The sequence below is a fragment of the Achroia grisella genome, unplaced genomic scaffold (genome assembly GCF_030625045.1).
Source record: "Achroia grisella isolate CSIRO2021 unplaced genomic scaffold, CSIRO_AGI_Agris_v1 utg524, whole genome shotgun sequence".
NCBI classification, from domain to species: Eukaryota; Metazoa; Arthropoda; class Insecta; order Lepidoptera; family Pyralidae; genus Achroia; species Achroia grisella.
Window position 1 is genome coordinate 716,946 of NW_026712915.1, and position 21,264 is coordinate 738,209.

General features: G+C 32.3%; 3 protein-coding genes across 3 annotated transcripts; 1 reads left to right on the forward strand and 2 right to left on the reverse strand.

Annotated features, from left to right (window-relative positions):
* Nucleotides 1-10,014: 10,014 nt before the first annotated feature.
* Nucleotides 10,015-11,894, reverse strand: LOC131847392 (uncharacterized). Its single transcript, XM_059196966.1, has 3 exons — nt 11,696-11,894; nt 10,929-11,017; nt 10,015-10,224 (listed from the first exon to the last, which is right to left on the reverse strand). The coding sequence occupies exons 1-3, from the start codon at nt 11,865-11,867 to the stop codon at nt 10,036-10,038; spliced, it is 450 nt and encodes a 149-aa protein (XP_059052949.1). The 5' UTR covers nt 11,868-11,894; the 3' UTR covers nt 10,015-10,035.
* Nucleotides 11,895-15,657: 3,763 nt separating this feature from the next.
* LOC131847385 (uncharacterized) lies at nt 15,658-16,953 on the forward strand. The gene is made up of 3 exons (XM_059196951.1): nt 15,658-15,831; nt 16,162-16,254; nt 16,765-16,953. The coding sequence occupies exons 1-3, from the start codon at nt 15,658-15,660 to the stop codon at nt 16,951-16,953; spliced, it is 456 nt and encodes a 151-aa protein (XP_059052934.1).
* Nucleotides 16,954-19,970: 3,017 nt separating this feature from the next.
* LOC131847386 (uncharacterized) lies at nt 19,971-21,264 on the reverse strand. Its single transcript, XM_059196952.1, has 3 exons — nt 21,091-21,264; nt 20,673-20,765; nt 19,971-20,159 (listed from the first exon to the last, which is right to left on the reverse strand). Exons 1-3 carry the CDS (start codon nt 21,262-21,264, stop codon nt 19,971-19,973), a joined length of 456 nt encoding a protein of 151 aa, XP_059052935.1.

Sequence of the window (21,264 nt, forward strand, 5' to 3'; positions counted from 1 at the left end):
GACAAGTAAACTATCGTAGTCGTCCGACCAGTGCCGGGGATTATGCGGGTAGTTCATAGATCTGTCTGTGACACATGTCACCTGGTATTAGCCAGGGAACTGAGGCGACGTGAGTGAAGCCAACTTAATAGTTAGCAAAAAATGAGTCCGGACCTCTGACTATTTTATTATTGTTTCAGACTAACTATTGTTCATCGTATATATATATATATATATATCATCAGAAAATACAATAGGTAAGTTTACACAGTATAAAATGAAGTCGCTTCCAGTTTCGATATTAATTAATGTTATTCTGAGTACAATGAGAATTAAAGATAGATAGATAAGTTCTTTATTCAACAATTCAACATTGACGACCTCGGTGGTCTAGCGGTCTAACACACCGCTTTACGTCCGATGGTCGCGGGTTCGATTCCTCGCACGGCACAAACATTTGTATTCATGAGTATGATTGTTTGTGTCGGTCTGGGTGTTTTCTATGTATATTAAGTATGTATTTACGAAAAAAAATATCTATGTATTTGTATCAGTTATCTAGTACCCATAACACAAGCTTTAGCTAGCTTAACTTGGGTCTAGATGGTGCTGTGTGAATTGTCCTGAGATTATTATTATTATTATTATTACAATTACAAACACATAGCATACATGAGATACATTTTATAAATAGAAATAAAGTTTACAAATTTAATAATACACAAATATAATATTACAAAATAAAATAAAAATGGAGGTGGCTTTATGTGTCGCAATGACGAAGAGGCAACCAACTCAGCATGAAGCTACAGATAAGTCTGCAGCGCTGATATTCTGTTGAGACAATTGTTGAAGACAATGATTTATGCGTACACTTAGATTATGGGATGAACTTCCTGCCGAGGTTTTCTCACGAGACTACAGCATGGGGTTTTTCAGGAAAGGTATGTTAAGGTTTCTTAAGAATCAGCAAAGTGCACGTGACACCTCTGGTGTCTCAGGCGTCCGTAGGCTATGGTAACCATTTACCATCAGATGGGCCGTATGCTTGTTTGTTAAAAACGTAGGTGTCGTCTTCATACAACAAAAGTTGTAGTACAAATACAAATACGGTATTGAGTGATGGATATATATGAATAATCATTATATAAGATACAAATTCAAATTCAAATTCAAAAATCATATATTCATGTAAAACATTTTAGCAGCATATGACCATAATTTTTTTTATATTCAAATTTTTCCCTACCATCCAGTTTAGTATATATATCCAATTGAGAAGAACTGATAAGAAACTCAATTGAATTACTTTCTTTTTTAAAGCCAGTTCATTTACAATGTATATTTTATATAGGTGTCTATGAAAATCCTGTGCATGAACAACTATTGCCATGTTTTTTTTTTAATAATTTTATTTGTTTCTCTACAGTTTTAATTATCTCATTTTTTCTTCTTTTTTTTGGTTATAAATATATTATCTAGTACTTCAGCCGCCATTTACGGCCAAAGTTTTAATTGCTTAATGTGTTCCTCTGGAGGGGATGCTCAATTATCGAAATAAATACATATATATTATATTATATTACAGTTATATATATACGTTAATTCAAATATAATAATGTTGTGATTTTGTATATTATTATGTTTTGTTGAGACTATCGCCATGTTAGTTCCTTAATATTATAAATGTATTATTTTTTCTATACTAATTGTTACTCACTCGTCCGCGTGGAATTAAAAAATTGTTAGGCAAAATATGACTGGCTTCAGCAGTTACTGGCAACTTCGCGACGATATAAAATAAATAAAGTTTATAAAATAAAAGTAGCTTAAGTTCTGTCTAGTATCCTTAACATAAAGTCTGCTTACCGTGGGACTAGATGGCGCTGTGTTAATTGCGCAAGGTTATTTATTTATTATGTATGTATTTACAAAAAAAAAAATATAATAAATAAGTATTTATATCAGTTATCTAGTACCTAGTAACACAAGCTCTGTTTACTGTGGGACTAGATGGCGCCGTGTTAATTATGCAGGATTAATAATCATTGTTGTAAAAAAAAGAACTTAATAGTGTATGCATATAATATATTATAAATTAAATTGAACTACAGAAATATGTATTTCAGTACAGTAATAGTAATTCAAACCGGGTTGAATCATTAGTTATCGATAATTTTGAGCCCTGAACCGATTGATAAAGGTCCCTGTACCTTATTAGTGTATGCAAGCACCCTAATATGATACAGTACATTATACTTTATGTTATCAATTTTAGCGGTAGTTACGTCAGCACCAGTCACCTTGATCTCTCGTGGCGTCCCGCTGGGAATCTTAAGGGGGTCTAGCTGAAATGGTAATTTGTAAATTTTAATTAATATATAGATAATATTACTAATATAATAAATGTGGAAGTTTTGTAAGTAATCCATCTTTAAAAAACAATTTTCTTTTTTTCATTATAATTACCTTAGCTTCCTGTTTGTTTGAACGTCAAGTTGTTTTTTGTTTCAACAATATCGTACCTGTATACCAGTTCATTGGGAGAACTTTCACCTGAAAGTGTAACATAATTAGTATTTTAAAAATTAAGATTCTATATATAAGTTTTAGTATTTTAGCTATTCAAAATTGTATCTTATTAACATGTACTAAAATCTTTTATCGTGACTAGGTAAAAATTGCGTAGGTGCGTATTTATGAAATAGAAATAGAAATAATCTTTATTCAAATAAACTCATTACAAGCACTTTTGAATAGTTATATTTTGATTCTACCACTCATTCGGAATGCAGATTCATCACAAGAAGAACGAGCAAGTTGTGTGTTGCTCTTTTTAATAATCGTTTTATATGTAATTACAGTATAACAAGTAAACGCCGTGGGATATTACTAAATGTATTATATTTATAGATATAGATTATACTAATAAATGATAAATATATCAAGGTCACTGTAAAACGCAGACGAAGTCGCGGGCACAGCTAGTAACAAAACATATTACATACTGCTTTACGACCGATGGTCGCGGGTTCGATTCCTCGCACGGCACAAACATTTGTATTCATGAGTATGATTGTAGTGTCGGTCTGGGTGTTTTCTATGTATAATATGTATGTATTTACAAAATATATATCTATGTATATGTATTAGTTATCCATAACACAAGCTTTAGCTATCTTAACTTGGGTCTAGATGGCGCTGTGTGAATTGTCTTGAGATTATTATTATTATATTTGTAAAAGCTATTCAAGTAAATAATCGTATACGTAGAACTAATTAAGAACTAAACATTTTTGTTTTGTTAAGATAAGCATGTATAAACAATTATTAACCTCAATAAAGACTTTGTATAAGATAACAACAAAGTTGGGAATAACATGATTGTTATATGTACTGTATATGTGTTACATTGTTATATGACTCTGATTCCTATAATCTGCCACCTATATAATGGAAGATTGCTCCAAAAAACAGCTAATATTCTTTATTCAAAGGTTTAAAGACAAAATTGCTTACTAAGTATCTTTTGAAAAAATCAATTATATTTATGAGGATTCTACATTGATATAAAAATTGCAATTCATCAAAGAATAGAATTACCTTTAAAATATTATTATTAGTGTATTTTTATTTAAAAATATGATTATTTTTTATATAATTTAATTCACCTATATTCACTACATACTAATTTATCTATTGCAACTCTATTAACGTCCTGTTTTTAAACTGAATTGATCCTGAGTCATACACACTTCAAATGACGGTTTTTAAATGATAAATATATCAAGGTCACTGTAAAACGCAGACGAAGTCGCGGGCACAGCTAGTAACAAAACATATTACATACTGCTTTACGACCGATGGTCGTGATGAATTCTAGTGAATTTCGATGGGTCCTCGACCTCTTACATCACATTATGTATTCATGAGTATGATTGTAGTGTCGGTCTGGGTGTTTTCTCCCCAAAAATGTATAATATTATGTATTTACAAAATATATAAATGTATATGAATAAAGTTATCCAGAATATACACAAGCTTTAGCTATCTTAAAATGAGAATGCATCTAGATGGCGCTGTGTAATTGATTTATCAGATATTATTATTATATTTAAAAAGCTATTCAATCAAGATAATCGTATCGTAGAAATGATTAAGAATAAAACATTTTTGTTTTGTTAAGATAAGAATGTATAAAAATATTTATTAATAAAATAAAATAAAAATAAAGCACATCTGGTTTTAGATTCCACGTATTAGATAATGTAAAAACTGTATATGTGTTACATTGTTATATGACCCTGATTCCTATAATCTGCCACCTATATAATGGAAGATTGCTCCAAAAAACAGCTAATATTCATAATTATTAATACTAGGTTTAAAGACAAAAGTCGTATCCGTCATCGTATCTTTTATAAAAAATCAATGTCATTTTATTAAATTAAAGTATACGATGTTTGATATAAAAATTACAATAAGATACCAAAGAATATACTGGAATTACCTTTAAAATATTATTTTTTAGTCAAATATTTTTATTAAAAAATATGATTATTTTTAACTACTGGAATTTCAATTCACCTATATTCACTACATACTAATTTATCTATTGCGACTCTATTACTACGTCCTGTTTTTAAACTGAATTGTCCTGGTCAAACACACTTCAAATTCTGGTTTTTAAATGGTTGACCGTAGCCTATGGACGCCTGAAACAACAGGGATTGTTAGTTGGGAACTAAGAAACCTTAATATATTGTTAGCAATGTTCCATATAACTTAAAAACTCCCCCGTCTAATTCAAATGCTGATCGAAATTACGACGGCCTGAGCCGTAATTCTAATCCCTAGCGGTGCCCTCCTCGTCTAATTCAAATGCTGATCGAAATACTCATCTGATCATCCTCAACTGGTGCCTCATCGTCTAATTCAAATGCTGATAAACAACGTGAGCGCAGGCGGTGCCCTCATCGTCTAATTCAAATGCTGATCATCCCCGAACCTCTAGCGGTGCCCTCAGTCTATTCCAAATAATTGAAAAAAAAATGTAAGTGAATAAAGAACAGAATATACCAGAGCATGACCTTAAAAATGAGAATGCATCTCCTTATCGTCTTAATTGATTCTTTGAATCTATATAAGATTGGTCACTGTATCACTTTTGAATTTAAAAAGATTGTATTGTTGTAATCAAGTATATTATTATTATTGTATATTATTAAATGATAAGAATACATGATAAAGTTACATTCAGTTGTTCTCATCTCGAAATCATTTTAACTGACGGTAGATTTGACATAAAAATATTTATTAATAAAATAAAATAAAAATAAAGCACGTTGTTTTAGATTGAACATCGTCAATCTTTCAAACAATCACGTTAGTTACGCTATACAATGAGTTCAATTATTTACTATACTTGATGTAAACATAATACATACATTGCAAAGTTTACCCAATCTAAAGAGGATATTAAATATTGAATATCTATCAGACAAGATTTTTTGTTAACTTTATTAACATTTCTGGGATTTATGACAGCATCGGTGTAATGGATCGATGGACTGTATGGGTTTTTTTTATGTGATAATGTACTGGTGCACCCGCCTGCGCTGACGGATTACGCTGGCGGGGCACCAGTGGTGGATGATAGGATGAGCATGAGGTCAGATCAGTTAGCCCATCGTAACAAATTCACTAAGAATTTATCACGATGGTTTCCAGGGGGAACCGCGTGGAGGTCAACCTAACATGGTACATTGCTAGCAATGGGGTAATTACTCCACATTACTAACAATCCCCTTTCCCCCGACTGCATGGGTGTTTAAATGATGAAAACACGTAGTTTATAATAATACAATATACTAAATTATCCCATACTTCCTCTTTCTACACTAACTCATTCTCTCTGCGTGCTGTGCGACTGTGAAACTCACTACCATCCTCCACACGGAGTGCGCAATCACTAACCATTTTCAAGAACGCTGTGAAATCGCACTTTCTCTCTCAGTAAATAGTCTTTCTGCTGTCATTTCTTATTACTAAATTGTTGCCTTCATAATTGCATATATGTTGCTGTGTATCTATACTCGTATATATTTCTATATTATTGTATATTTATTTTATAAGTTATGTATTTATATATTATGTAGAATGTATATGTTTATAATATGTATTATTTTATATATTAATATTATTAATGTTTCTACTCCATCATTCGCCATCTACCACCTTCTGTCTTTTCTCCTCTACCCAAAGGTTGTCTGGAAGAGATCGCATAAGCGAGAAGATCGCCTTTTGTACCCATATACTAAATATTGTTTTCTTTTGTATATATGTGTTTTGTTATTATGGTGCAATAAAGAATAATAAAAAAAATTAAAAAATAAAGTGCAGTTGCGAACTATGAAAAAGTCAATATAAGGGATTAATACAATAAATTGAAGGATATCAAATAACACGACACATATAAAAGAACTCTTCAAAAATATTAATTAATAATAATATAAATATCAAATGAGTTCGGTGGTCGGTCGCCAACAATCGGTTATTTTTAATCTAAATTTATTTTGGGGTTATCAGTGATCTAGAGGTTTAGCACGATAATTAACTAACTACCTGCCTCGGCTTCACATGTATGCAATTAATGTGGGAATAACCAATTTCTTTAGTAATAAAATGGAATGTCACTCGTACAAAGTAGTTTTGTATGGGTGAAGAATGTTTAAAATCTGTTAATGATATTTTGAGTTTATTTATTAGAAACAAACAAAATATTTCTCTTTATAATATTGTAGTTTAAATGATTGGGAACACCATTATCAATATAATAATATGATTGTAGTAGGAAATAGAAATAAACTTTATTCAAATAAACTTAAATTTAAGTGCTTTTGAATATTTGCTTCATTTAATATACCACGCATTTGGAAAGCAGTTACAGCAGAAGAAGAACGAGCAAGAAATATGCCTATTCCTATATTATACAAAAAATACAATACAAACATTTTTTTTTATTTTACCACTCATTTGAAATGCAGTTCAGCACAAGAAGAACGAGCAAGAAACTTACCAATTCCTCTTTTTTAACACAACTACAATAAAAACTAATCAACAAATGCCCAAATACATTAGATTCAATGTATTAATTAAATAAGATGAGATTTACAAGTGTAAAACAAATGATTGGTAACAAGTATTTGTTCAAAAAAAAATTCAGGTTTGTATAAACTTAAAACGATAACGCTCACGCACTTTGTCTATTATATCTTGAATAGAATAGAAAATCATTTATTCAAATAATCATACATTGAAGCACTTTTGAATAGTCATCACATTTTCTTTAATCTACCGCTCATTCGGAAATCTGTCTCATCACAAGAGAAACGAGAAAGAAACTTGCATGTTCATCTTTTAAATATTATCATTATATTTGCTATTGTGTTGCAAATTAAACTATTTGTACTTGTACAAGAATTCATGGAACCCATGGATGTCCTAGCAGATTTAGAATAGAATTTAGTTTTAGTAATAAAATCAAAAGAATACTCACCACATATCCAAGTACTGGATCGTTCGAGTGGATACTTTCTACTCTAGACCAAGTCAGCCCAATGGAATCATCGTTAGCCACCAATTCGGTAATTATCGGAGCTGATAATTCTTTAACAGGCTGTGTATTCACTAATAAAGTCTGGGTGAGGGCGACCAGTAACAAATACTTCATGTTTAAAGTTGATTGCACGACCGTCCAATTTGAAGTCAAGTGACTATTTGTGGTGGACAATTGACATGCGGGCTTGTTTGTAAACGAGTTTTAGTGTCACGATTGGTCGATTGCTATTAGTCATAGTGATAAGTCGTTACGATAGGTACTTATGATTAAGATTTAAGATAGGTATAATGTATAACTAATGCGTCATAGTATCATTTTGTGTGTGTAAAAATTAAGTTATGCATGCTGTGTCTACATCTAGTAGGACCCCTCCGATGAGGCAGTCACCCAAACAAAAAGCCCCGGAGAAAAAAAAAATTTCAATTCAAACGGAGATCGATATTACAAAGGCCTGAGCCGAGGTTCGAATCCCTAGCGGTGCCCTCAGACTAAAGTCGTACCCGTCAGACGGGAGTTGGCCTTCAGCCGCTTCATAAGTCCTTCCGCGGGTTTGGAGTGCCATCTGCCCTCGTCCTTTGAAGCTGTAAAGGCCAGCTACAGCAATAGAGTAGTCCGAAAAAAAATTTTGTATGATGTATTACTTAGATAGTATATTTTATCTATGTAAAGTTATGTACTCTATAAAACATCCAGTTTTGTAGACCTAATAAATAAAAAAAAATAGAATAGAATAGAAATAGTCTTTATTCAAATAAACTTAATATAAACGCTTTTTTAAACGCTAAAACAACAAAATGTGTGATCGAATGACGAGCGTGCATGGCAACAGTTATTCATGCACGGAATTTTCATTTTAATATAAAACATAGATACTTATATAAATGTACTTTGCGAATAAAGTTGCATTAAAAAAAAAAAGAAATTCAAATCGAGGAATCGAATCTGTGACCAACTGAACTAAGGCGGTGTGGTAAACCGCTAGACCACCGAGACCGTCACTATACTATGTTTATTATTTAGTATCAGTCCAGTAATAACTGAGTTTGTATCTTTTGTTATTCTAATATATAAAACTCTCGTGTCACAGGTTTGTGTTTATACTCCTCCGAAACGGCTTGACCGATTGTGATAAAATTTTATTTGTGTATTCAGTAGGTTTGAGAATAGGTTTATAACAAATTTTTATAGCCCTATCTGTTAAGGTTTTTTTTCACTATATCGATAAATATTTTATATTTTTATTAAGTGGCAATAAAAATTCCTACGACTCCAAATTTTCACCCTTCTACCATCAACCCCTATTTTTTAATAGTGATTTTAATTTACATGGCAAAACAACGTTTTCGGAGTCAGCTAGTTATTTTATAAAACATTTGTTTAATTATAATAATAATAATCTCAGGACAATTCACACAGCGCCATTTAGACCCAAGTTAAGCTAGCTAAAGCTTGTGTTATGGGTACTAGATAACTGATCTCCGAAACGGCTTGACCGATTTCGATGAAATTTTATATGTATATTCAGTAAGTCTGAGAATAGGCTTATTACTAATTTTGATACCCTAAGTGTTAAGGGTGACTCTAACCAAAAATTTTATCACTTATTTTACAAAAAAAAATATGTATGTTGTTTTTATTATATGGCACTACAAATACATAACCCTAAATTTTCACCTTTCTATAACCAACCTCTATTTTTTTTTTTATTCTATATATAATCCAATGTGTTTATAGGCCATCAAAATGATTAATATTGTCAATTTTATTTGGTATTAAGGAGAGAATATATATCATAATTTAAATATTTTGTTTTTTTGCACCTATGGGGGTGGCATATTTGGAGTCGTAGGAAACGACTCCAAATAAACCCTCAATATTTAAGTGATTTTAGATTAAAAAAAAAGTCTCTAGTTATTTTTAAACATTTGTTATTAATTTATATAGCAAAACAACGTTCGCCATTTAGACAGTTAAGTATATATATATATATATATATATATATATATATATATATATATATATATATATCTGTATATTTTAGGGGAGAATATAATACTTTCTACAGTGCGGGCCTCAACCAAAAATTTTGTGGATGAGTTTAAAACATGCACGAGGATGAAGAATGTGTTGCTAGCAACAAATAATCATTTTATATTTATGTCTATGGTAATACCATTGCATGAGTGCTAGAGGGTGGCACCATTGAATTCCTTGTTAACTCACTTTCTTTCACGATATTGTCTAACAGACGCTATACGTTGCTCAGTGTAATTAAGTTATTGTATAATTTAAATATAATTAGTTTGGTCCAGCAAAGGTGTTTTTATCATCAGCTACCTACAGTCCACGCTCTCAACAGAATGTGATGACAAAAAAAATCCCTAAATTATTATTATTATTTATTTATTCTCTGTAATTACAATCTGTGAGTGATTCTACTGAGTATGAGATAATTTGATTTCAGCACGGTCTGACAGCTCTCCTTCCTGAGTGCTTGTGTACGCGAGCACCCTGATGTGATACAATACGTCTATCTGTATGTTGTCTATAAGGGTGGTGGTGACGTCAGCATCGGCCAACTTGATCTCTCGTGGTGTGCCACTAGGTATCTTGGTTGGGTCCAGCTGAAAATATTAAAAAAATAGAAAGTTTCTAAAATAAAAGTAGCCTAAGTTACTCAGTAAAATATTAGTTATTTGCGAGTGAAAGTACCGTCAGTAAAATAATTTGTTGTTTCAGAGATTAGCAAGAACATGCAGACAGACATATTTTTTTAAATAAGAATAATATCCCTGGACAATTTATACAATGTTATTAACATTGTGTGAATAGTGAAAATAATTATTCAAAAGTGCTTGTAATGAGTTTATTTGAATAAAGATTATTTCTATTTCTATTTCTATTTATTTATTTAATTCTTATCACTTAAGGGTATCAAAAATAGATAGTACCCGATTCCAAAACCTACTGAATGCGTATAAAATAAAAAAAAATCGATCAATCCGATTCGGTGGTGTATGGTAGCTAACATTGTGACACGAGATTTTTATATCATTACATAGTATAAAACAAAGTCGCTGTCGCTGTCTGTCCGTACTAATGTATGCTTAAATCTTTAAAATTCAACAGAATATAAAGCGGTTTTTTTTAATAGATAGAGTGAATCAAGAGGAAGGTTATATATGTTATTATATATATAATACATGTACACCCGTGCGAAGCCGGGGCGAGTAGCCAGTAGAAAATAAATCTCTGTTTGCACAATGGTTGACTGAGAGAAAATGCCTCAAGATGTTTTCCTTCATATGCATAAATAAATATAACATACTTTGGGTGTTTTCTTCTCTTCGACGACCACAGTCTTCCCGTCCACAATTTTATAATGAGACACGGTTTCATCTGGAATCTGCCACACTACTATAATATGAAATTATAAATTGTATTTTCAGCTACAATTCATTCATTCAATTAAAATTGTCCTGATAATATATATGATTGCACAGAGATGGTTTCTATGCCTAATCCTCGTTAATACTTAGTAAAGAGAAATTCACGCAACCTCAAACATAAAATTAAAATTAAATAAACGATATTAATAATAGTAAAAATTAAAAATATAAAAAGATAATAAAAAATGAGGTTTAAACTACTTAATGAATAAATTGCTATAAGCAATAAAATTATACAAAGATAACAAAAAATGAGGCTTAAGCTACTCAGCGAATAAATTACTCAATAAACAAAACACTGTTTTTCAATAGTTGCTCTAGAGTAGTGGGAATACGTACAACGAATCATTACGCAAATATTAAACTCAACAAATAAATATAAAATTAACGATAATAATAATAAAAATAAAACTCAAAGTAATTCAATTGAGTTTCTTAACAGTTCTTCTCAATTGGATCTATATACTGAACTGGACGGTAAGGAAAAAATAAAAAATATAATGAAAATAATTTGACGTTCATAAGCGGCTAAAATAGGACATTTTTTTACATGAATAAATGATATTTTAATTTGATTTTGAATACTAATAATGAAATAATTAATTCAAATTTAATATACATTTCGTTATAAATATTTGAGTAACACTTACAATGTATCCTTTAATTGGGTCATTTGAACTGACACTCTCGACTTTAGTCCAGGATAGCTTGAGAAAATCATTCTGAGCTACCAACATGGTAATCGTTGGAGCTGGTATTCTGGTTGGCTGACCAGCCACTAACGCCTGCATCGCAGCTAGCAGAACGAAGATCTTCATGATGATGGGGATAACTCGACCGGCCGCTCGAATGTCCACTAACGATATGTGATAGAGAAATGGGTTGTTTGTTTATAAAGCAGAGTCTCTGAGTGATCTAATCATCTGATTGGTTGGCTGTTTAGTCATAGATAAATATTGATAGCGACGGCCCGGTGGTATAGTGGTTTAACACCGCTTTACTTCTAATGATCGCAGGTTCGATTTCTCGCACGGTAGTAATATTTGTATTCGTAAGTATGATTGATTATAGCGGTAATAGGAAACACTAGGATCGCAGGTTCGAGTCCTCGCACGGTACTAACATTTGTATTCGTGAGTATGTTTGTTTGTATCTATCTGTGTGTTTCCTACGAATATTTATTATAGCACAAAAATGTATTTCAGTATTTATATCATATGTCTAGTACCTATAACACAAGCTCTGTTTAGCTTGGGACTACACAAATATAACTGTGGACAGGTACCCCGTTGGGATAAATGTTTTTTTTTCTTACGTCAAAAAAAAAAAAAAAAGTTTTTTTTCTTACGACAGAACTAATCGTTATACTATTTGTATAACTATTAGTTCTGTCCCCTTTCGATCGATCTCCCGTCTCCTTACTCAGATCGATCGCCCGTACAATCAAAATAATAATTACTACAGTCTGATCCGAGGTTCGAACCCCTATTGGTGACCTCGTACTAAATGTTATATCCGTCATGCAGGAGTTGGCCTTTAGCCACTGCAGAAGTTCTTCCTTTGGTTTGGAGTGCCATCTGCAATCAACCCCTATCGTCCGGTAAAGCTGTAAAGATCAGCTGCTGTCAACAGCATTAGAGTAGTCTGAAAAAAGTGGTTAGTTCCTTTTTTTTATATAACACAGGGGACAATCGAGTATGCGGCTCACCTGATGGTAAGTCATTACCGCCGCCTATGAGCACCCGCAACACCAGGGGCAAGTACGTTGTCGGCCTTTTAAAAAGGAATAAGCTCTTTTCTTGAAGGTTTCAATATCGTATCGGTTCGGAAATACCATTGCTGGAAGGTGATTCCACAATGTGGTTGTGCGTGGCAAAAAGTTTCTAGAAAACCGCACTGTGGAAGACCGCCATTCATCCAAATGATGAGGATAGAATTTTAGTTTCTGGCGGGTGGTACGGTGGTGAAACTCAGCAGCTGGTTGTTGCAATAGTTTAATAGGGAGTAAATAACGAGATGACTGCGAACAGGGATGAATGGAAGAGAAAAACATTACGACGACCACAAATAAATGGGATAAGGAAGAATCAGCTAATGATGATATTAGTCATTTGCTATATTGTTTTCACTGATTGTAAGTAAATATAAAAGACACATGATTACGCGCTCATCAATGATTCACCTCCAAATTAGAAGACAAACAATTTGTTGCCATGTAGAAATAATAGTAAACAGGTAAATTGATGACAGTTGTTTTTTAACCGATGATAATGGAATAGCGCACCTGCCTACGCTAACGGTGTACGCTGGCGGGGCACCAGTGGAAGATAAGATGAGAATGAGGTCAGGATACTTAGCCCATCGTGATAAATTCTCCAGGAATATATTAATGTTTTCCATTAGGAACCGCGTATAGGTCTACCTGACATAGTACATTGCTGGCTATGGAGTCCATATTCAATATAAAAAATCATTTATTCATGTAGGATTTTTAGCCGCTTATGAACGGCAAACTTTTTATATTATAATTTTTATTTTTTCACTAGTCCAGTTCAGTATATATATATCCAATTGAGAAGAACTGGGAAGAAACTCATTTGAATTACTTTTTTTTTAAAGCCAGTTTATTTACAATGTATATTTATATAGGTGTCTATGTCTAACATTAAATGAAAATCCCGTGCATGAACAACTATTGCAATGCACGCTCGTCTTTCAAATATATTTACTTATACTACATATTACTAACAATCACTTGGATTGAGGAATGACCTACCTACCGAGATTTTCTCGTCATACTCGTGAGCGGGCGCTGCTTGTCTGTGAGGGACTGGTCTGCTCTAATCACTATGACTGATTTCCTCTTATTAATTGTTTAACCAGTTGGTTGTGTATTCAATATTTTTTCTATTTGAGTATTTAATTGAATTAGTGTTAATCGGTAGTTTGTATTCACACACTTAAACTTAAAAATGTAAAGTAAGAATAAAATTATTTAAAAGAGCAACACGCAAGTTTTTTGCTCGTTCTTCTTGTGATGAGACAGCTTTCCGAACGAGCGGTAGATTAAAAAAAATGTAATGACTATTCAAAAGTGCTTCAATGTAAGTTTATTTGAATAAATGATTTTCTATTCTATTCTCGAGAGACTACAGCATAGGGTTTTTCAAGAAGGGTATACTAAGGTTTCTTAAGGGTCGGCAACGTGCACGAGACACCATTTGTGTTTCAGGGGTCCATAGGCTGCGGTAACCGTCTACCCTCAGATGGGCCGTATACATGTTTGCCACCTATGTGCTACAAAAAAAACTCCTTTCCCCCAAGTCGCTGATAGTTTTTTTTTTTTTATGGATGATAATGGAATGATGCACCCGCCTGCGCTAACGATTTACGCTGGCGGGGCACCAGTGGAGGATGATAAGATGAGCATGAGGTCAGGTTAGTTAGCCCATCGTGACAAATTCACTAGGAATTTATCACGATAGTTTCCAGGGGGACCACGTGGAGGTCAACCTGACATGGTACATAGCTAGTAATGGGGTCATGAGTCCACATTACTAACAATCCCTGTCCCCCCTAGTCGCTGATAGTTATCTATTTGGACTCTAAACATAGCTAGTAACAGTTTAATCAGCTTATCATTATGACTAGTATTATTAATGTTTTTGAATGGAAAAATAGAATTACGGTTACTATGATGACAGCTTCTAGGACAGGCTTTGACTTGTCCCTTTTTTTATAAGATGTTGGGAGCAAAAATGCTATATGCGACAAGTCCAAGCCTGTTCGACCTCGTGTTTCAGAATGGGGCAGTTTTACAAGCAATTGCCTTTCTCCTGGTAAATGTGTACCGTAGCCTATGAATGCTACAGTCAGTTTTACCAGAGTTGTAACGTCCGATTTGCTCTAAACTCAAATAGTTATTTTTTAATAACGAAAATACCATATTTATTTATACGTGGAATTAGGAAAAATCACGGGATCTTACTATCTTCTGTTTATTTTATTGAGTTCCCGATATTTAACGTGGTAAGATCTGAGAAGAACTGATAAACTCAACTGGTAGATTTTTTCATGTCATAATAATAAACTTGGGCAATTAACACAGCATCATCTAGTCCCACGGTAAGCAGAGCTAGTGTTATGGGTACTAGAAAACTGATATAAATACTTAAATTTTTTTTCTAAGTACATACATAATGTACATAGAAAACACACAGACCGATACAAACAATCATGCTCATGAATGCAGATGTTTGCACCGTGCGAGGAATCGAACCCGCGACCATCGGAAGTAAAGCAGTGTGCTATACCGCTAGACCACTGTAGCTATTAATATTATTATTATTATTAGACAGTTTTAAGGAACACAGCATACAGATAAACAGATTAGAATCACAAAGCTACCACCCATTATCATTAATCCACAGCTAATCATTTCTAATCAATCTGTATCAGTACATCTAACCAATCAAATTAATAACACCAACAAACTCTCTCATTTATAAATGGGCAATCCACAATACATAGCACATCATCACTTGATTCTAAGTTGATTGGTCTTGTTACAATTTTCTTTTCTTTTCTTGATCAAATTCACCATCAACCATGAAGCTCCTTCTGCCTTTGTTTGCTGTAACGCTGGCATTAGTTGCTGGTCTTCCAACCAGCACTATACCTTATCCAACCATAACTCTACTGGTGGCCAGAGATGATTCCATCTTGGTGCATTGGACTAAAATCAAGAATGTGAATACAGAGGATCCAATTATTGGATATATTGTAAGTAACCGTTTTTTATGTAATTGTAATAAACATATTTTCAGCATTTTCTATCACTTGATGGATAATGGTGGAAACTGTCGCTGAACTACTTGACTCTTCATGAATAGTAGCGGAGTTAAACAAAATAATATAAATACATTAGGTAATGAAATGAACTTCCGTAAAATAACACCTAAATATATAAAATATATGATTCTTATTATATATTTAACACTTCGAACTGTAACACTTTCAAAGCAAGATACTAACGGTATATTTAGGCGAGAGAGTGACACTTGAGCAAACAATTTTTACGAAAGATTATTTAATAATTGTTTTTCTTTTCAGGTGAAAGTATGGGAATTTCCTGATGTGATCGTATACAAGTACGACATTGTCGACGGAGAGGTTGTAGTCACCCAAGAAAAGACAGAAGCTAAGGTGAGTAATATTGTATGTTATTACTTGAATAGAACGGAATTTTCTATATAGTATATATGTTTGATAAATAGGCTCATAGGTATATATCATTACATAGTAAAAACAAAGTCGCTGTCACTGTCTGTCCCTATGTATACTTAAATATTTAAAACTGATTTTGAGGTTTTCAAAAGCGATTTTTTTATTAGATACAGCGATTCAAGAGGAAGTTTTATATATATAATACGTGTACACCCGTGCGAAGCCGGGGCGAGTAGCTAGTATGATATATAGTACAAGCTCTACTAAGTTTAAATTATTTTATTGTATTTATTTATTTATTTCCGGCTACTAATTGTCTATTAAATATAGGAGTTGTATAATAAACACTCAGAGCGATACAAACCATCATACTTTTGAATACAAAGTTTGTACCGTGCGAGGAATCGAACCCGCTATCATCGGAAGTAAAACGATCTAAACCTAGACCATTGAGACCATTAAATATATAATCTTAATTTATAATTTCAGGTGGACCTGACCAATATACCGAGTGGTAGACCGCGAGAGATCAACGTGGCAGGTGGTGATATCACTAACGCCATCATTGATAACACAAGGCCCAATGTGTTGTACCATATCAGGGTACTGGCTTACACGAAGACACAGGAAGGCCCTCTGTCACCAGGCTCCTCTATCAAGCTCATAAAGGAAGATTAGAACAGCCTGTACATTATAAATAAATATTAAACTATTGCATTACATTTCACATGAATTATAAAATTACTATTTATCCTAAATATTTATTTATTTATTTATTTATTCTTTTGCACACAAAATTGTATACAGGGCGAACTTAATGCCTGATGGCTTTCCCTACCAGTCAGCCGTCGCGTTGATCAGAGATAGTAAGCAATATCACTACAAATATCAAACAGATCCATGGAAATCATTTAGTTTTATTTAATATATTTGATTATTATTAGAATAAAACATAAAATAGAATTGAAAACTTTTTGTATAAATATTAATACACGTATTTAAATATGTATATTTATATGTAAATAAATAAATATTTTTTTTATAATTTAAAACTTTTATTAATACAAAAATGCAGAATATAATGCACAAATCAATGAGTCGAGCCCTACCTACCTATATTATTATACTAGCTGATCCGCGCAACTTTGTCTGCACACTTGTTTGACATTTATCATTATATTTCACCAATTATAATATCTTTTTAAACTATAACCTATGTGTTATTCTGATGTATAACCTATATTGCTGTAAAGTTTCGTCAAAACATGTTCAGTAGTTTTTGCGTGAAGTAACAAACATCCATCTTACTCACAAGCTTTATTCACAAGAGCATTCTGAGCATAATATTATATTATATACGAGTATGAGAACACTTCGAGCGGATTGTAACTTACAATTAGATGCAGTGGCTTTAACAGACTAATTATTTTTCTATATATGTGTATTATATGTACCGATTTTATTATTCATAAGTTATCTGTAGAATATTCACAGACATTATTCTATAAGTAGTATAACATTTTTCTATAAGTAGTTTTTTTAAGTTATGTATAAATATTTGTTATGTATATTTATATAATATATAAATATTTCTCTATTTCGGCCTTTCGCTGCCCCTATAACCTAATCCACATTCATATGTAACATCTTCCAAACCTAACCTTGAAAATACACACAATAATATACAATTTAACACATAATAAAAACAATTATTCTTTATTCTTTATTGTACACACACAGGAAAAAAAAATAGCAGTAATAAAATAAAAGTAATGTACAAGGGCGAGCTTATCTCTAAAAAGAGATTTCTTCCGGCAAACCTAGAAAATTTTATAGGATAATTTGGTCATTAGATCAGCCATACATACGTGTACGAGAAAATAGAAGAAAAAAAGGGAAAGGAAGACATTAAAATTATATAAATATTAATAAGTCACACTATAAGAAGGAATAAACATACACAAATAAATAAATATATAAATACGAATTACAAATATTATATTTTTATAACTGGATCGGCAACTAGATACGTGCGAAGACATTAAAATTATATAAATATTAATAAGTCACACGGAACACAAATATATAAATATATGAATTTATAAATATTATACTTATAACGATGAGAGCTATATATGAGAGCTAATAATCTCACGTTATCATGCAAGTAACATAATGAAAGTACCCCTTAGGCGTAGTCATTTTTATTATTAACTAGCTGTGCCCGCCATTTAATCCGCGTGAAATTTATAGCCTATATGTTATTCGGATAAGCTATATTACTGCAAAATTTTATCAAAATCCGTTCAATAGTTTTGCGTGAAAGAGTAACAAACATCCATCCATACTCACAATGTCTCGCGTTTATAGTATTAATAAGACTAGCTGTGGCCGCAACTTCGTCTGCATATTATGGTTAACAATTTATAATAGCGACCATGGTTAACAATTTATTATACCGCCCTTTTTATTTTATTTTAAAGGATTTTTTTTTTAATTTTGCATCTTATATTATTATATATTTTTTCAAGAGCCTAAAAACTAAGTTTTAAGCTTCTACCTTTAAAAATGACGATATTTCCATATAACCTTTCATCTCACCTTCCGACCCCTAACAACACATTTTTCGCATTAAAAAGTAGCCTATATAAGTATATAGGCTACTTATTTTTTCTCAGGGTCTAGAGTTTAGACTATTTCTGTACAAAATTCACTTAAATCGGATTAGTAGTATTTGCATGAAAGTGAGACAGACAGACAGTGTTACTTTCGCATTTACAACATTAGTAAGGACATATAACCTTTCATCTCCCTTAACAACCCTTTTTTGCATTAAAAAGTAGCCTATGTCCTTTCTCAGGGTCTAGACTATTTGTGTACAAAATTTCATTAAAATCGGTTTAGTAGTATTGGCGTGAAAGCGAGACAAACAGATAGAGTTACATACATTCTCATTTATTAATATTAGGTTTAACAGTATTGAAAGCGAGACAAACAGACAGAGTTACATTCTCATTTATTAATATTAGTAACGATAAGGATAATAATGTAACGGTGTAACTGCCTGTAACGATTTACCCTGGTGAGGCACCAGTGGATGATGATAAGATGAAGTTTCTGCCAGGTCAATTAGCCTCGTAACAAAGAAAGCAGGAATTTATAGGTTATAGTTTAAAAAGATATTATGATTGGTGAAATATAATGATGAATGTCAAGCAAGTGTGCAGACAAAGTTGCGCGGATCAGCTAGTACAATAATATATGTAGGTAGGCTCGACTCATTGATTTGTGCATTATATTCTGCATTTTTGTATTAATAAAAGTCTTAAATTATATAAAAAAAATATTTATTTATTTACATATAAGTATCCATATTTAAATTCGTGTATTAATATTTATACAAAAAGTTTTCAATTCTATTTTATATTTTCTTCAAATAATAATCAAATATATTTAACAAAACTAAATGATTTCTATGGATCTGTTTGATATTTGTAGTGATATTGCTTTCTATCTCTGATTAACGCGACGGCTGACTGGTAGAGAAGGCCATTAGGCATTAAGTTCGCCATATATACAATTTTGTGTGCAAAAGAGTAACTAAGTAAATAAATATTTAGGATAAATAGTAATTTTGTAATTCATGTGAAATGTAATGCAATAGTTTAATATTTATTTATAATGTACAGGTTGTTCTAGTCTTCCTTTATGAGCTTGATAGAGGAGCCTGGTGACAGAGGGCCTTCCTGTGTCTTCGTGTAAGCCAGTACCCTGATATGGTACAACACATTGGGCCTTATGTTATCAATGATGGCGTTAGTGATATCACCACCTGCCACGTTGATCTCTCGCGGTCTCCCACTCGGTATATTGGTCAGGTCCACCTGAAATTATAAATTAAGATTATATATTAAATGGTCTCAGTGGTCTAGGTTTAGATCGTTTTACTTCCGATGATAGCGGGTTCGATTCCTCGCACGGTACAAACTTTGTATTCAAAAGTATGATGGTTTGTATCGCTCTGAGTCTTTACTATACAACTCCTATATTTAATAGACAATTAGTAGCTGGAAATAAATAAATAAATACAATAAAATAATTTAAACTTAGTAGAGCTGGTACTATATATCATACGAGCTACTCACCCCGGCTTCGCACGGGTGTACACGTATTATATATATATAAAACATCCTCTTGAATCACTGTATCTACTAAAAAAATCGCTTTTGAAAACCTCAAAATCAGTTTTAAAGATTTAAGTATACATAGGGACAGACAGTGACAGCGACTTTGTTTTATACTATGTAATGACATATACCTCTGAGCCTATTTATCAAACTTATACACTATATAGAAAATTCCGTTCTATTCAAGTAATAACATACAATATTACTCACCTTAGCTTCTGTCTTTTCTTGGGTGACCACCACCTCTCCGTCGACAATGTCGTACTTGTATACGATCACATCAGGAATCTCCCATACTTTCACCTGAAAAGAAAAACAATTAAATAATCTTTCGTAAATTGTTTGCTCAAGTGTCACTGTTTCGCCTAAATATGCCGTTAGTATCTTGCTTTGAAAGTATTACAGTTCGAAGTGTTAAATATATAATAAGAATCATATATTTTATATATTTAGGTGTTATTTTACGGAAGTTCATTTCATTACCAATTGTATTTATATTATTTTGTTTAACTCCGCTACTATTCATGAAGACTCAAGTAGTTCAGCGACAGTTTCCACCATTATCCATCAAGTGATAGAAAATGCTGAAAATATGTTTATTACAATTACATAAAAAACGGTTACTTACAATATATCCAATAATTGGATCTTCTGTATTCACATTCTTGATTTTAGTCCAATGCACCAAGATGGAATCATTTCTGGCCACCAGTAGAGTTATGGTTGGGTAAGGTATAGTGCTGGTTGGAAGACCAGCAACTAATGCCAGCGTTACAGCAAACAAAGGCAGAAGGAACTTCAT

What these genes read in the sequence shown, in the direction of transcription:
- LOC131847392 (XM_059196966.1), bottom strand. Translation starts at nt 11,867, where the DNA reads ATGAAGATCTTCGTTCTGCTAGCTGCGATGCAGGCGTTAGTGGCTGGT. An exon ending in AATTAAAGGATACATTGTAA is followed by an intron (nt 11,018 to 11,695) that starts GTGTTACTCAAA and finishes TTCATATTATAG; the next exon opens with TAGTGTGGCAGATTCCAGAT. An exon ending in AAGAGAAGAAAACACCCAAA is followed by an intron (nt 10,225 to 10,928) that starts GTATGTTATATT and finishes TAATATTTTCAG; the next exon opens with CTGGACCCAACCAAGATACC.
- LOC131847385 (XM_059196951.1), top strand. Translation starts at nt 15,658, where the DNA reads ATGAAGCTCCTTCTGCCTTTGTTTGCTGTAACGCTGGCATTAGTTGCT. An exon ending in ATCCAATTATTGGATATATT is followed by an intron (nt 15,832 to 16,161) that starts GTAAGTAACCGT and finishes TTTTCTTTTCAG; the next exon opens with GTGAAAGTATGGGAATTTCC. An exon ending in AAGAAAAGACAGAAGCTAAG is followed by an intron (nt 16,255 to 16,764) that starts GTGAGTAATATT and finishes TTATAATTTCAG; the next exon opens with GTGGACCTGACCAATATACC.
- LOC131847386 (XM_059196952.1), bottom strand. Translation starts at nt 21,264, where the DNA reads ATGAAGTTCCTTCTGCCTTTGTTTGCTGTAACGCTGGCATTAGTTGCT. An exon ending in ATCCAATTATTGGATATATT is followed by an intron (nt 20,766 to 21,090) that starts GTAAGTAACCGT and finishes TTTTCTTTTCAG; the next exon opens with GTGAAAGTATGGGAGATTCC. An exon ending in AAGAAAAGACAGAAGCTAAG is followed by an intron (nt 20,160 to 20,672) that starts GTGAGTAATATT and finishes TTATAATTTCAG; the next exon opens with GTGGACCTGACCAATATACC.